The sequence below is a fragment of the Temnothorax curvispinosus genome, unplaced genomic scaffold (assembly GCF_003070985.1).
Source record: "Temnothorax curvispinosus isolate PA1 unplaced genomic scaffold, ASM307098v1 QBEX01013620.1, whole genome shotgun sequence".
Taxonomy (NCBI): Eukaryota; Metazoa; Arthropoda; class Insecta; order Hymenoptera; family Formicidae; genus Temnothorax; species Temnothorax curvispinosus.
Window position 1 is genome coordinate 372,577 of NW_020223400.1, and position 16,149 is coordinate 388,725.

Genomic DNA, 16,149 nt, shown 5'->3' on the forward strand with positions numbered 1-16,149 from the left:
ATGCTGAATTTTATTTTAGCGTCGAGATAAGAATCACGATGTTACAGGGCGTAATACGCCGTGTAATTAACGAGCGCGAAACGACGCGCGCTAATTATCCAGCACTATTCCAGTCTCTCCGATCGTTTGACGAACGACCTTTAATAATGCGGTTCGCACTTTCACGAGGTAGGCGACTGCTCGCGATCTTTCTCTTTAAATTGTGGAATGTTTCCGTGCGGTCACTCGTCGCTCAACATAAATCTTCGAGACGCGAGTTCGATCACCTTAGGCATCTGGCCGAGAGACGTCAAGGCACTTGCTAATTACGAAAAATTCCTTTTTCTCTCCCTCCCTCTATCTCTCTCCGGTGACGAAAATGTCGTCGAAAGCCGGTCTTGAATATCGCGAAGTTTAATATTATCGAACGTGTAAAATAGACGACTATTATAGTCATCCCTTTCTACGAGTGACAAGTTTACGAGAATGCACGAGACGATGAATAGCGTATTGTATCCGTATAATACAATTCATGTCCATCAATATCGTACATGCCTATGATATCATTCTCTATAATTTCCGTGATTTAATTATATTCTTGTGTCCATCGATACACTGTAAAAAATTTAATGTCCCAGAAAGTCCACTCTAAATTTTGTGTTAAAATAACTCATGCATTGTGTTATTTTAACACAAAATTTAGAGTGGACTTTCTGGGACATTTTACTGTGTAATATGAATATATTTTTCATTATAAATATTTTTTACTTCGGCAAATAGCTATAGTAATATAAGTCAATGATAAGAATATATTGACGTATGCTAATTTTTATGCTTTGATTAATTCGGCTATGATGACACAAAATTTGATTTTTTTTAACGGAAGTTAAAAGAGATATGACCCAGATATGACCACGGAAAAGATGTGACTAATGTCAATTTCATTTGCACTTATACAAAAGATCCAGATTTAAATATGAATCTATACGTGATATCTCTAACATATCATGAAAAAGATAAGTTAAGATCCGCGGATTAATGAAGGTCTTTTTCGAATCTGTTACAGATCTTTGGAGATTTTTCATCAGCATGGAAAAACCCATTCCGAGCTTCTGAAAGCCCAACGCAACGCCGGTGGCTGCGGATTAGGGGGACCTCTGAGATATCCAAATTCCATTATCTTGTGGCTGCGCTGCAATAAGGTATGCTCGACGTGCGTGACCGCGTTCTTTCGATAGATTAAACTTCGATACGTCAGCGATCGATATCACCCTACCACTGTCACAGACAGACCGTATGATGTATTACCAAAATAACGACGGAACTACGCCTCCTGTTTGAACTTACCATCGTGTTTCCCAGACCATTACTTCTCGCAATTTGTCTCTGTCAATATATTTTATTGCTTCTCGATTCGTCTTGCCTTTGAGTATAAATTTCATGACGAGCGTTTAGACAAAATAACCGTAGAAACTAGTGAATAACAAAACGAGAGATCAACGTATACTGATTTTCGTGCATAATTTTAAGGTGACATAAAAATCTAGACCTATTTTCTTTATGGATTTATGAAATAGATTAAAATAAATGAAATTTACATTCGATTCTTCCGTAAACTTCTCGTGTACAAATTCCCGTTGAATGTCGTTCGAAATCTATAATCATTCCTATTTAATTATTGCCTAAAGCGACTTTTAGTATATCATTCGTAAAACATCCTTTTTACGAGGATCTTTTACGCAAAATGTTCTGCTGATTTTTATAAGGAACTTTAAAACCGTATTATCAGTCTAATAAAAATAGGTGTACAATTCTATTCGTGTGTAATATAATCTTGTTATCAGTATCCTCAGATTCTTGCTATCTTCAGATTAATATTATCTTCGTAATTAAGAATCTACCGTTTGCTGAAAAATGTGAAATGTTTGCGCAAGAATTTCTGATTTTTTGACGTGACAAGAATTAATATAATGAATAAATCTTCGGCTCGATCGCTGATTTAAGTAAAAAAAAAGGGTATTCGCGTAACCACTGTTGATCATAAAACGCTATCACGTCGTGCGTAGTTAAAGTTTATTGTGCTCGGTGCACCACGGGGTTCGCTTTATCGATGTCTTAAAAGCATCCCGCTAATCGACGGCGCCTATATTCAGCGCATTGTGATAAATGTTTTATTTTTACGGGTGCGATAGAAAAATTCGAAGGACAGGAATTATCGCCGTTTACGACGGAAACGCGCGGGAGCGTCAACATATTAATTTGTCGGGGGGGGGGGGATTGCATTTGACGCGACTCATTTTATCTGATTCGTCGCCGTCAACTTGTTCTCGCAATCTGTTTCGGGTTAACTCAGGACGAGGCCGGCTGGGGTATCGCCCGTTCGTTTTCGAGTCTGGATCTTGACTGAGGAATAACTGTATCGCCGCTCTCAGCAGCGCCGCTCGTTTTCCTTGATAAACGATAAAGTTTATCGCCTTCGAACGCGGCCCGGTCTGGTTTATCGTCGCCTCCGATAGGTCAGGATAATCGATGGTGCCGCTTTCAGCGCCGCAGATACTTCGTTCCCGCCTACTCTTTCGAAAGAAATCGCTATCCAAGGCTTCTCATGACAGAGATCACAGAAAATATCGCTCGGCTAAACTAATCCGAGCTCTGAGGATGAGGAAGGAATGTTAAGTCAAAAATAAAATAAGAATCGGTCAATAACGACCATTATTTCTAATATGATTGTAGCAAACGCGTAGGTAAAAAAAAAACAGAAGATAAAAATTATATGTAGAAAGTAGGTAAATTATACGCAAACGTTTCTATTAATTTCGTGCAATATACTTTTTTTCGCGTTGTATCTATTTATTCTGACTGCCTCTCGGAATTACAGTCTTCTCAACCGGTGTCACAGTTTCGCAACGAGATGTTAAATCATGCGTGCTTTGAATGAACAACATTTCGTGAAACTACAGCTGGCTAATTACGAGACGATGATGTTGATTGCACGGCGTGCAAATTTATTGGATCTAATATGTAATCAGCGGCGAATTCGGATAAAAACGGATAGAAACTTTGATTCTAGGCTACGCGGTGTTACCTCAACGGAAATATTCACTGAAGTAGTGGCTTTAAAAGCGGCAGAGCGGAAGTGTCGACCGGCAGCTACTGTCACGGCAGAACTGTCATTTCTCCAATAGCACTTTCCGCATTATTAATTTATCCGCGGTTCTGCTACGCCGACTCGCTCATAAATAGGAAAGCAAATTAGGAAATACTTTCTGACAATAAATACCTCAGAATTGATTGCAACTGTGCGAGATATCTCATTTTGACAGTTGCCAGATCGGTTGCTTTGATAGAAATTCACGCTCCATAGAAACATAATAAAAATATAAATATATACTATACTATACTTATATATGTGATGTATATTGAGATTTTTATCAATTAGCACTTTCTGTGATTAACAATGTCTCAAAAATATTCCCTCGACTTATGTAACAAGAAAATCTTGACGTAATTGCACATCTATCCTCTCACGGTCAAATTCGATTTTTTTTTTTTTTTTTTACGTAATCTAAAAGACACGAGAGATGCATACGACGTCGTTCCACAGTTAAACTACCGAATTTATGGAGATTTACGCCACACGTTTAGTCTTTAAGTCTTTAATTAAGTCACGAATCGATTAACCTTCGTCTGACGTTCGCGCGAGACTCGCTGTCATAAAAGTAAAAGCACAGCGAAGCCGATGTATGCTAATACGCGGCCGTTTCAGGCGGCGATGTCAAAAATCGCGAGGCCGTCTGACACAAATACCGCCGTCCGCTCGAAACCACCGGTATCCTAAATACCGCGAAACGATCGGTGCCCAGCACGATTTCGAAATCGGAAGTCGATCCCTCGGCAACCTTGCCTGTGCCGGTGCCCGTACTAACGGGCCATTCGAGAATTTCTTTAGCCTTACGTTACCGCAGATCTGTGGTCTAAGACTTTCCCCGAGAGCAGGCGGCGTTAAGTAACGGCGAGTTCTCGAGTAAGGTTCCGTTCACACCATATTTCTCAATCAGATGGACTATGCCGTATTGTAACGTACTCGGGAATGAATGAGCGTTATACTATATTTCGCGGTATATATTCTGGTCACTTCAAACCATCGCATGCGATTTCATCATGCTCTTACCATTTGTGGACGATAATAACGATAGACATCTACATTTGATAAAATATACAATTTAAAATCGGTTTTGTCTAGTAACTTCCTAATCTTGATTCTTGACTTTGATTTACCTAATTTTCAACATTGAGTTGGAAGTTCTTAAAAAAGTCTAAGTCTCTGAAATCTTTTAATTCATAGAAAACTACTTTAATTTAAATTTAACTAAAGTAATGAATATTAGTTTAAAAGATCTATTAGACAAATTATATGATATGTTCAACAAATATGTTTATTAATTAATATAATTAAATCTTGCATAGAGAATTTCTGTAAATTGAAAGTAACTAATATACAAGCGAAATCTAAAGAATGTACTACTATGGTTAAAATTATAGCTGATGACGTCACTCTTACAATGACTACTTTATGAATACTTTCTATGATCCATTGAAGGAAAAGAGAGAAAGAGAGAGATAGAGATAATAGTGTAAGAAAGGCTTAATGCTCGTACGTCATCGTTTATGCATGGATCACTGACTGCGTTTCGCGAGCAGCCGCACTGGAATGCCAGATTTTTCTGCCGTATTGCAAATACCTCCCTCCTCGCTACCTTTCCATCGATCCTTTGCAACCACTTGCACACACGTGAGCGCACGTACGAACGTATACAGTATCGCGCGGACGAACTTCCGCGCACCTTTTCCATTGCAATGGGCGCTGGAGAGTGAGAGGCGATACGATTTGCTTTTCCCGTTATCGGTTGCAACTGCCACCTTTGATAAAGTGGACCGATTAAGTTCTCTCGCGTGATCGAGGATCTCGGTGCCTGGACTAGTTACAATGTTGCGAAACAATGAGCGATTCTGGACGGTAACCGTATAGAGATATGCGTCAAATGAACGTATAAACATATGAATAGGAGCGAGTGAAAAATGAGATGAGATATAAATAAGAATAGTAATTAGAGTCATTGGTGAAATTATTGAAATAAATCCGGAGAAACGATATTGTTTCTTGGCAGATTCCCTTGCGTCAAAATTATCAGCAATACAGCTAAAACCGCACGTTGTCGTCGACAGTTGTGTCGACACAAACCATTAATGAATTCTTTATTATTTCCACGCCATATATCTACGACGTACCTAAATAGCCCTATGTCAAAATGATCTGCGTCTTGAATCACCGGTTATAATTTAGGAACCGCGATGGTAGTCGTGTCACCCGGTCATTATGTCTCGATTTCCGTTATATTGCGGTCGTCTCCCGTTTTATTAATAAATATCTCTCGTGCTTCACGTGTCCCATTTTACGTTTGCGATAAATTCCGCTTCCGCTTCCGTTATAGATAACTTTACACTGTTTAATGAGGCGAATTAAATGAGTCGAGTTCTAATAAAAATATGAGGAATTCCACTCACATGATACACGTCGTCGAGAGTCGTGCGAAATTTACGAATGCCAGCGAAGAAATTGTCACGTGCCGTCTCTCCCGTTACGTTTATATATAGATCGTCGGTCGATAAAAGTTCACATCCATCAATACGATTGCGACAGTAATACAACGTTAGCAATATGTGTCCATCTGTGTGCGTATGTGGATCGCAACAAAAAATTACTTGGTTATTTTAGAGTTCAAGATTAAGAAGCCAAATAAAATTAAATGCAAATGAGATTAATAAAATTATATTAGCTTCATTAACATTGCGCGGACACCATATGGACCTTTTAAGACACAGTCAATCTTTCATATTTTACAGTTTTCTCCTGACGTTTCAACACTTAAAAAAAAATTGCAATAGTTTTGGAATATGTAAGTATATAGAAATCACACTTTTTGAAACCTTAAAGACACGATACTGAATTTTTATAGATTTTTTGTAACACATCAGAAACGCTTTCAAAAACCCTTTAGACTTAAAGGGTGTCAGGATGCTCCAAAACACGATGTCAAGATTAAGGAAATCCAAATCCAGATTAAGGAAATGAGTACGGACAAACACGAATAAATATTTTATTTCAAGTACAAACGGCGTTGATTGAAATGGTCTTATATTTTTTTAATCTATTATATATCTCTTTTATCATCCGCACACTTTTGCAAATTTCACTTTTGCATTTTAAATATTTTTCTTATAAATGCACAATCAGATACATCATTGCGCGATATTGTGAGAAATCGCATTTCTTAACATTCGTATTTTGCTGCGAATATTTCGTTGCTCCGTCTCTTTTTCTATCGAGATATCCGAGCGCGTTTCCGTCTCGGAAACGAGAGTTTCCTGTTCGCGAAGAGGAAGAAAAGAAGCAAAAGGAGAAGCTAAATTTTACGAGGGCACGAAAATTCTCGAGTGTGGAACGAGTCGCGAAAGAGAGTCGGAAGTGGACGAGAGAAGCGGCATTTGTAACATCTAATTTGTGGAACGAATACTAATTATTACGATGTGGCACGAGTGCGTTTAAATTTGCGTAATCACACGCAGTTCGATCCATCATGTATCTCTTATATATTCCGAAATTGCCGGATGCGTGTGTCTTGGTGGCACTTTGTTAAAGATGGAGTAGGATTTGTGACAACAGCATAAATCTGTTGTGAGATACACGATCACGTTGGCTGCGTAGATCGATTTTTTGTCATCCACCGTGGTTAGTGCTGTCATGATGGAGGTATCCATTCTGGACCCAACCGTTGACTTAGAATAGATATAAGCTTGGCGTGGAGTCGTTAACGCAGCAATTTCGTTTTACAAGTCGTTAAGGCTAACGAGACCGTTCGGCGATTTTTCGTCGAGAGCCGCGACGCCTGCGATACTCGACGAGATGCCGCATTTCGTCCGCATTGCGGATGCGAAAGCGCGGGTTCATGAAAAATCCCGGTGACGACAAGCACTGCTTTACGATCGTTCGGGCCGTGTTAAATTCCGCCGACTGCCAAGACGGGGCTATCGCGAAAATTGCCCCGGGAAAGTCGATGCGGTTAGTATATATCGTCGCGAGCGGACTTTATACGGGACGATTTTTCTAGGCACGCAGATGAATCGGCTGGCAACGAGAGCTTCGCTCGTGAATTAAGATATTTGCAACATGATGGATTAGCCGTCTAATTATTATGCGGCACGTGTGTGCAAATAAGTGATAATATTTGTGATGCACACTCTGCCATTTTAGCTCGAAAACTTCTTCGAGAATTATCAAGAAACATATACAAGTATAGATATATTATATATTTATATACCTACTTTATATTTATCTTTTTTAATCGTTTCAATGCTTTTTGAACATGACAGTTTTTGCATAATTCAACTCAAGCGTACACAAATAAGAAGATTTTTATCTCGCAATATATCTCGACGATTAGTTTACAATTCATCATTTTAATTATGTGCTTATTTTTGCATTATTTGTATTAATCGTCGTTATTTCAGCGACAGAAAAACATGTTTGTCACAAGGAACGTAAATATGTCGAGAAAAAGAAAATTTAAAGCCAATGATTTTCTAAATGCACGTAACGTGATTATTAGCTTTCAAGAATGGTTCTAATTATTATTTGTGCACCTCGACTATTTGTTCGCGAAATTATTTATGCATATTGGTGTTTTTGCATCGAGTTCTCATCCAGTAATTCGTTCGGTTCCTTTCCGCGTGGGAAGTTCGAAGTGTGCAATACTATAAGCATGTTTACAATACTGTAAGCATATGCGCTTCCGTCTGTCTAAACAACGTCACGCGTGATCTTTATTCAATATAATTTAACATTATAAATATGTAACTACAAAACGCAAAAAGTTACACTTCGGTATTGCAAATACGTGTGTTTTTACATTCATTAGCATTGAATCAAACTCTTTTGAAGAAAAACATATTTTTTTTCCAATAGAAGCTTCTATATTGAATCCATGATGTGCATGATTTTTTTCCGAGAAAAAGAGATCCTTATTGAAGAATTTATTATACTTTTGCTACGCGTGTATTTTATGTAAAATAATTTAAAAACTATTATATTTAGCATATTAATATTAACAGCATTTTAATAAATAATTTAACATTTGTAATAAACTCTAAAAATTCCTCTCTTTAGCAATCGCAAAATGAATGGTGCATTTAGAAAGATCCTGTTCTGCGTTTCGTAAAATATTATAGAGATGTAACTTCGTTTACAAGTTACGTTCCAAATCCTACAAGCTGTATTTTATGACTTATCGTCCACGCAGACGCGATTAAATTATGCAAATTCTATGGACAGAATTAAACTGTACCTTCCAGATAGGGGCGTCATAAAATAGCAATTGCAGCGCCGTTTATATATCCAACATCGTTTAATCGTTTAGATTATTATTTCCTTCTTTTAAACTATACTTATTTAAAAACTAACAAGTTTTTTATACCGTATGCTCCATTCAGAAAGGACAGAGTTATTAAAATGTTAAATAAATTCAATGATTTCACAAATATTCAAAGATTTAATGCCTGTAATACAATTAATATAAATATCGCGTTTTAATTTAGTATTTATTATTGAATACTATTGATTATTAATACTCAATCAATAGTGTTGAAAAGGTAGAAAAAAAATGACTTCACATTATACCGAGCACAGTACGAGTAAACTATCGCAACGACAGGTCTTTCATTATCATTGTTAATGGAAACCGTCACGTGATTTACGGCATTAAGGAATACAAGTCAAAACACATGATTTATAAAACGTTCGCGAACCTTGAAAAAAAATCATCTTTTTATGGATAATCGCCTTACTGGCAGATACGATCGACGTGAGGTGAGCATACGTTGAAAAATAACATCCGAGACGGCCGAAGGCGTCGTGCGCGACGAGCGTAAAATTCGTCTGACTCGAGTCGGTTCGTATAGCTACTTTCTACGGCCCCTTACTAGCTCGAGTTATCCACCTCGGTACGTAGCCTCGCGTGCGTACGTGTGCGCATGCATTCCCCGGTCTCGCGTTACGCGCCCGTACGTACGCCGAGGGCGGTCTCTCGTAGTAGAGTGCACCGGCCGTGTTATTTTTATGAATGACTCGCCGGCAACGTAATCCCGCGCGTGCAACTATACGACGACGTATGCAGCCTCATCGACGCGCATCCGCGTCGCTCGGCGCTCGATAGAAAGTTGAATGAATCGCGCGACCTCAACTGCGTTCAGCGATTCCGTTCTCGGCGCTACTGGAGCTGGAAAGATCGTCTGAAAGTAACGCTTCGTAGAATATCGATCTGTAATAGAGATCCCTGGACTTACGAACCTCCTCTTTTAGTATTTTAAGAACCTTCTCTTTGCTGCTTCAACAAACGTTTAACATACAAGTGAGATCAGATATAAAATCTTTAATTTCTTAATAAAAATGTTTTTATATTTTAATCATATATTACTTATGCGATATAAAATTTTATAAAGTTACGTAGAAATTATTGATAAATAATCGAAATACTCTGAGGAATCTATTTGAAGAAGATAAAAATGTAGTAATTTTGATAATTATCGATATAATAAAAGATTTACTTATGATATATATGTATGACACGTACAGATTATCATAATTTAAAATATGTTAGTGTGATAAAAATTAGATGCAGTGAAGCTTATCGAAGGTGTATTTATTTCGGTGGAACGTTCCAAGAAGAGATAGACGATCGATTCTCTGCGGCTATCGACTGACAAGACTAGCTCAGTCCTTCGTGATGTTTGTTGTCCCAGGTTACACAGACCGGCGCGATAAAATCCATTTACGTTATATCACGTTATGTAATGTAATATCTCACATGAGATGCTTCCGGAATTTTGTGGTTTCCAAGAGACGGAAATATCGCGCGAAAAATATATAACATATCGATATCTTGGGAGATTCTGTTTTCTGCTGAAAAGATTGGCAATAATACAATTTTGTTCACAAATTTATCACGATATTTCTACGATTTCGTTCGAATTGAATATGTTTCGCTTTATCAGTTAGAAGAATTTAAAGACCTTGTGCGTGACCAGTGAGCTTTTTGTATCGATTTTCTTTATCGAAATTTGCATCACATCTCGATATTTGAGGACAGAAAGTATTATCGAGCCTTATAAAGAATCGTATATGTGAAACATTCGTTAAACATGCTCCATTTCGTGTAGTGCAATACATTGCACAATAAAGAATTTATGGGCTTTATGCGAATTGTAGAACCCGTGTCAAATTATATCTTCTCGAGAAATGCCATACGTGCTCATCCATACCACGTCTGTATAAGGAAGATCATTTCGCGTGTCCAGGCGAGGAGAATGAGGAGAAAGGCGCGCTTCCTGTTATCCAGAGGACGCACCGCGATGGGAAAAGGGTCATCGAATGGCCCTGAGTTCGGGGTCATCCGTCTCGGAGGATGTCTGGACGTTAATTAAAATGTGCCGCGCATCTGGCCGAGTGCTGTTTCTTTCTTCCATTCCCTTCCCCCCCCTTCCCCTCTCCACCCTTTCGTCTTCTTCCCCAGTCTTATCCTCCGTGTTGCAATTTCTTCTTGCGCGGTGTATGCGTGCGATCGGCCTGCGACTTTTAAAGCGCCCGGGGAGTGTCACTTGGACGGCAGCTGCTAGGTCGTCTATGTACGAGGAGCTTACGCGACCCGAGGATGTGTCGTCATTTCCTGCCACCGACCGACCGACCGACCACCGACCGACTGGCCGGACGGCTTCGGAGTACGGCGGCGAATACGTTTGCGCCTTCCTGTATGATATAGCCGATAGTCGTACTGTGTCTCGCAAAAACGGTGACGTGTCCCGCCGATATGTGTCGTACATCGCGACGAAAAGAGGAGACGGTCGATCGGCCTTGATGTGGATGATTAAACGATTTTACATTTTTATCGAGATGAAATATATAAATTGGAGACGAAATAAGAATATAAAATATACGACGGGTATGTTATTTAAAATGGACAAAAGGAAAGTTATTGTATATAATGGCAAATATATTTGGTATCGCTTATCGGACCTATAGTAAAGGGATATAGCATTATATGTATAAATAGAGCATATTTTGTTTTCAAATGCGGAAATAAGATTTGTTTACGCAAATTGACTTAAATGTCATCCAATATCTTTTATTGCTGACAATAAAGTGTAGGTATATAGGTAAAGACTTATTCTCGGTTCAGTAGCAAAGAAAGGCGAAGGTTATCCAGTAAAACGTTATTTCTTGCATTTTATGCAAGTAGGTTTTTTCCTTCTTCGTAGCGCGCGTGATTATTTGTCATTTTCACGTTTTGTTCCTATATAGATAATAATTTTATTACGACAGACAATAAAAGCTAAAATAATGACGATAGAGTTACTGTTTTTAATATTATTTTTATCACTCCAAATAAAATATCTAAAAAAAATATCTAAAAAAATATCTAAATAAAAATCTAAAAAAGAAATTATATGTATGTACATGTATACATTATATTACCGCTTCCGATTTGATAGATGCGTAAGCGCGACTGGCATCGTAATTTTTTGGCTTTCTTCGGCTTTCAGCAATAAAATCGAAGAAAAGTGGTATAAATGGCAATCACAATGGCCAACCATAATGTTGCTCCTCTCAGCGGGATAGTCCTTAAGAATTTATTGCTCGCATCCGCGCGCCATTTCACAGACTCCGGTCGTAACTTCTGACCTTCGTGGCGCTTACGTTAGGGAACACGTTGAGTCAGAGCATGGCCGTTTTTAATCCTTTTCAGCCCAGCAAAATTGAAGGACTCGGGTTATAAAAAGAGGATCTGGCTGTCATAAATCTCGGAATAATGAAATTAGGAGTAACGGTGTGTGTAAGATATTCTTTTTCATTCAGAATGCCATTTGTTTTGCGTGTAGAACTCGATAAAGGCCACATGGTAAATAAATAACTTTTAATTTTTTAATTATGGATGTTACTATTTTTCCAATGTTATGCTGTAGAAGGTAAAATCAGAAATCTTGTTGAAGCGAACGATCAATGTATATCAAAGGATTCACAATCGCCTTTTCAATTTACCATTTGAATCATTCCGGACGTGAAGTGCGCTTGTGAGAGAGATGCATTATCGCTTTCTTACGGTCGAGTTTCCTCGAGTCACTTTTCAAAGGAAACTTGCAGAATGCATCACTCTCTGGCCCTTTGGACCAGACGGATGGAGTCTGCCTCTCTTATCTCGGTTTCGTGAAAATCATCCCGGAAGTCGCGCCGCTCGTGCCTCCAATCTATACCTCAGAATCCGGGAAGCTGTCGATAGGGAAACCCGTTAAGTCAGTCGGCCGCGAAATCAAAGTCTTCCGTGCAAAGCCAACACGTTCGACGGGAGGGAAAGTGGCATTCTCCTTTTGTCCCAAGTATTTATTTTCCGAACTGTTAGATTACTTTTGGGAGCATTGAGAAAGAGAATGGTTTACGTCATTACTTATCATGATTTTTCTTTTCGTCCGTGAGTAAAAATTGTATAGATAATAATAATTAATATAATTATTATCTAAAATTTATCTAAAATCGCACTGAATGCAAAATTGATTATGAAAAATAAATTATCATTTTAAGGAAAAGAAATAAAAATAGACATTATATATATACTTTAAATACTTATAAGTATTATAGACATTATATGCACATTGTTTTTTAAACACCAAGTACTTTTTTATCTTTGATCTTTCCTACGAGTGACTATAAATTTTATTCAAATTTCAAAGAATACTAAACATTTTTAGAAATTCTCCAAAAATTACGACTATCTTCAAACATTTTAATGATAGATATTTTTGCAATAATACAAGTGCGATTTTTGAACTCAGCTTCCGATGGTCGAAGATCTGTCGACAATCGCCGGAGCGACGTCTGAAATTTTCAACGCGCGGAGCGTCTTTTAAAATTAGATAAGCCTCCCACGATGTCGCGGTGTGAATGTGCTGTTAACATCACGAGTCAGTGGACGCTATTAATAAAGCAATTATAAGGGCTACGACCGCTATTGTCGTTACTTAGTTACGCACCCATTTGCTCATAAAATTTGGACGAGTCAAGAGGAATTCAAGCGACACTGCAAAATATTATGTACCTTCGGAAATTTATCAAATATGTGTCCAAATAATTGTATTTTGTCGCGAATATTGATATCGTATTTTTTAATAATATAACAAAATATTTTCGTTGATTAAAAACTATAAATAGATAACTTATTTACATTCTTGAACGTGTACATTTTAACACTGTTTTCTTAAACAGATAATGTAGGACTGTAGTAATTAAAATTATATTTCTTATCGGCATTTCTTCGGTTGTCGAAGCATTTGTCTCGCCGATACATATTCTTACCTTATATAAATTACATTTATCTTTATTTTATTGTCGGTAAACTGATAGCCAAATACCCTTCGTTTTAATATCAGCGAGCCAATCACTGTTTTTTCTTTGGGCTCGAGGGATACGTGTCACATGGGGTATGGGATCAGAAATCGCTCTCCCTGGGAGAGAGGAATTGAACGAAACTTTCCCCGAGGCCACAGGCGCGATTCGGAACCGGCGTCAGCTTTTTCTGTCTCGATCTCTCATTCCCCATCTTTTTATCGGTCGCGTCTCGCATGCGGATCTGACTACGTTGGTTTTAGACGCCGCGGCACGCACGGCATTTCCGGCAACTCGACCCGAAGCGCAACGTCGAATGCAGCCGCGAACGGCGGAGCGAAGAAGAACGAAAATATCAGGAGGCCGTTGTTTCTTTTGTTCGGTTGAATTCACAATAAGGATGAGGCGAGCGAATGATGACGGCGCGACGCGCCGTTACGACCGCCGTTCGTACGCACCCGTGATGATACAGCCAGCGGAAGCCGCGGGAAGGATTATCGCCGAGTGACAGGAATACTACCTTCCAGACGTTCGTTAGGAGTTCTCGTCGAAAGTTACCTCTCGACCCTAACGTCGACTATTTTCGTTCGCTAAATTCTCAGAAGTCCCTAACGGCATTAAAATGATGATCTTTTAATCCACGGCTTTTCATGCAATAAAGTTGTCTCGGGACGACACGGAAGTTTCCTGACTTAATCGAATATAAAATTTTTTAAATGATATTTTGAGAGACAGATGGTACGGCAACGGCTTCCTATTTAATTCAGGTTTACAAACTTTTTAATTCTTTTCAGCTCTATTGTATTACAGATAAATTACTTTATTACATTCTTTCCATATTAAATGTTTTCACAAATGTCAGATTAATATAGAAATATTTAAAGTTGAAAAACGAAGGAAACGATTATTTAATTGTATACATTGAACTTTCCTTTTTAAATTCATGAAAAGCGATAGATAAGTTGACATCATCAAGAATGCGTATTAACATGGAAAAATGATGAAATATATTGTTCTATATTTACATATTAATAGTTATTCTATCACATCGCATCTTAAATTCTTTTATCTTAAATTCACAGAAAAATCACAGATAAATAGGATCAAGAGGACTGATTCATAAATATTTGGAATAATATCGTGATTCGATTACTCATCACAAAAACTTTATTTTATCTGGAATTCGAGAGACCCTATGATCTTATAGGAGGTACAACGTCGGATCGCCGCGTTGAAAGCATTTGGGAAATAAAAGCGTTTCGATTGCCGAGTGGAAGACGGGCGTGAACCACGTTCCTTCGCCGTCGTCCGGTATGGCGAAACGTGGTAAAATTAAATGACTCTCGCAGCACGAGTAAAGCTCGTCCCGCCGAATGCCACGGATGAATGAAGTCACTAACGTCGCGTCATTAACTCGTACATCACGTCGGAAATTTATGTGCGATTTGTGCGAGACGCGCCGCGCGGATTTGCGCGCGCGCGCGAGCAACTGTAATGGATTTTGCCACTTATCGCGGGATAGCATCGTATATAAGGATAGGATTCCCCTGTAATTGAGTGTGCACGATAACGCCTTCGCACGTATACCCGCTGAGTATTACTTCTCTTATCCTCGAAGAAAATGATCTAAGAAGGCCGCGGCGCGGCGTAATCTAAGGAAACGAACCTGAACGTCACAGACCTAATCGGACCTAATCGGGAGCTGCGCACGTATCCTGCACGTTTCACTAAGATCTAACAGAGATTATTTTACCTACCAACCTCATAAATTCTCCAGTATATCCAGTCGTCCTTATCGACAACGTGAACCAGCTATTTATTAGATTGTTTTGTAATATTTTTGTTTCTAATTATCGGTTACCCCGTTAGTCGACCGGGTAATTGCTATCGGCACTCATGGCTAATTAACTTTCTTTCTCGAGTCACATAAAAAAACGATTATAAAAAGGACGGTAGTATAGGAGTTAACAAACTATATTGGTTTTAACGAATTTAATTTGCGATTTTTGTAGGATGAAAGTATTTTTGTTAACAATACGATATTGAAGCTTAGGTATGTATTATACTATATAATGTTCCTCGATAACGGAATAATTTTCTCGTTCTTCTTAGAATCATGGTTTGATGGTATAGACTAGAACCCTTTCGTGTTCGTCCCCTTGTCTTGTTAATGCCTTGGGTCACACTCACACATACATATTATATATTGTATATTCAGACACACATGTACATATGACGGCTTCTCTCTGCCCCCTCGTTCTTTCTCTATCGTGCCGCCCGGGCCCCTTCGATCGAGAAATTATGCCCAGCGGATCTGAATTGAGAGTTGCCGAAAAAAAAAAGGAAAAAGACAAATGTGTGCAATCCTCAGTGAGAACTAGAGATGAGTAAAAATTATGTAAAATAAGAAAGATGCTTGTACTAGATTTTAGAACAATTTAAAACTTAACATACAATGATTTTTATTTAACGTGCTTTGCCTACTTTCGATATTTCTGTAATTATTTTAATTTTGTTTCGTGGATTATGAAATAGAATTTATTTTCTCTTTTCTTCTGAAAACTTTATTCGATATTGCCTATTTTATAACCGCGATAGCGAACTGGTTACAACTATATAATTTTACGTATCGAATAACATGACTGGTAAAAATTCCTCAAACTTCTTATATAGTCGCCTCTTAA

At 38.3% G+C, this 16,149-nt stretch overlaps 1 protein-coding gene across 2 annotated transcripts in view; it reads left to right on the forward strand.

Annotated features, from left to right (window-relative positions):
• Positions 1-16,149, forward strand: part of LOC112463749 (tRNA dimethylallyltransferase) — a 70,026-nt gene that overhangs the window by 36,223 nt on the left and 17,654 nt on the right. For both annotated transcript variants that reach the window (XM_025030290.1, XM_025030288.1), the window contains exon 4: positions 1,046-1,181. In XM_025030290.1, coding sequence (XP_024886058.1) covers positions 1,046-1,181 — 136 coding nt within the window. The remainder of the gene's footprint in view (positions 1-1,045; positions 1,182-16,149) is intronic.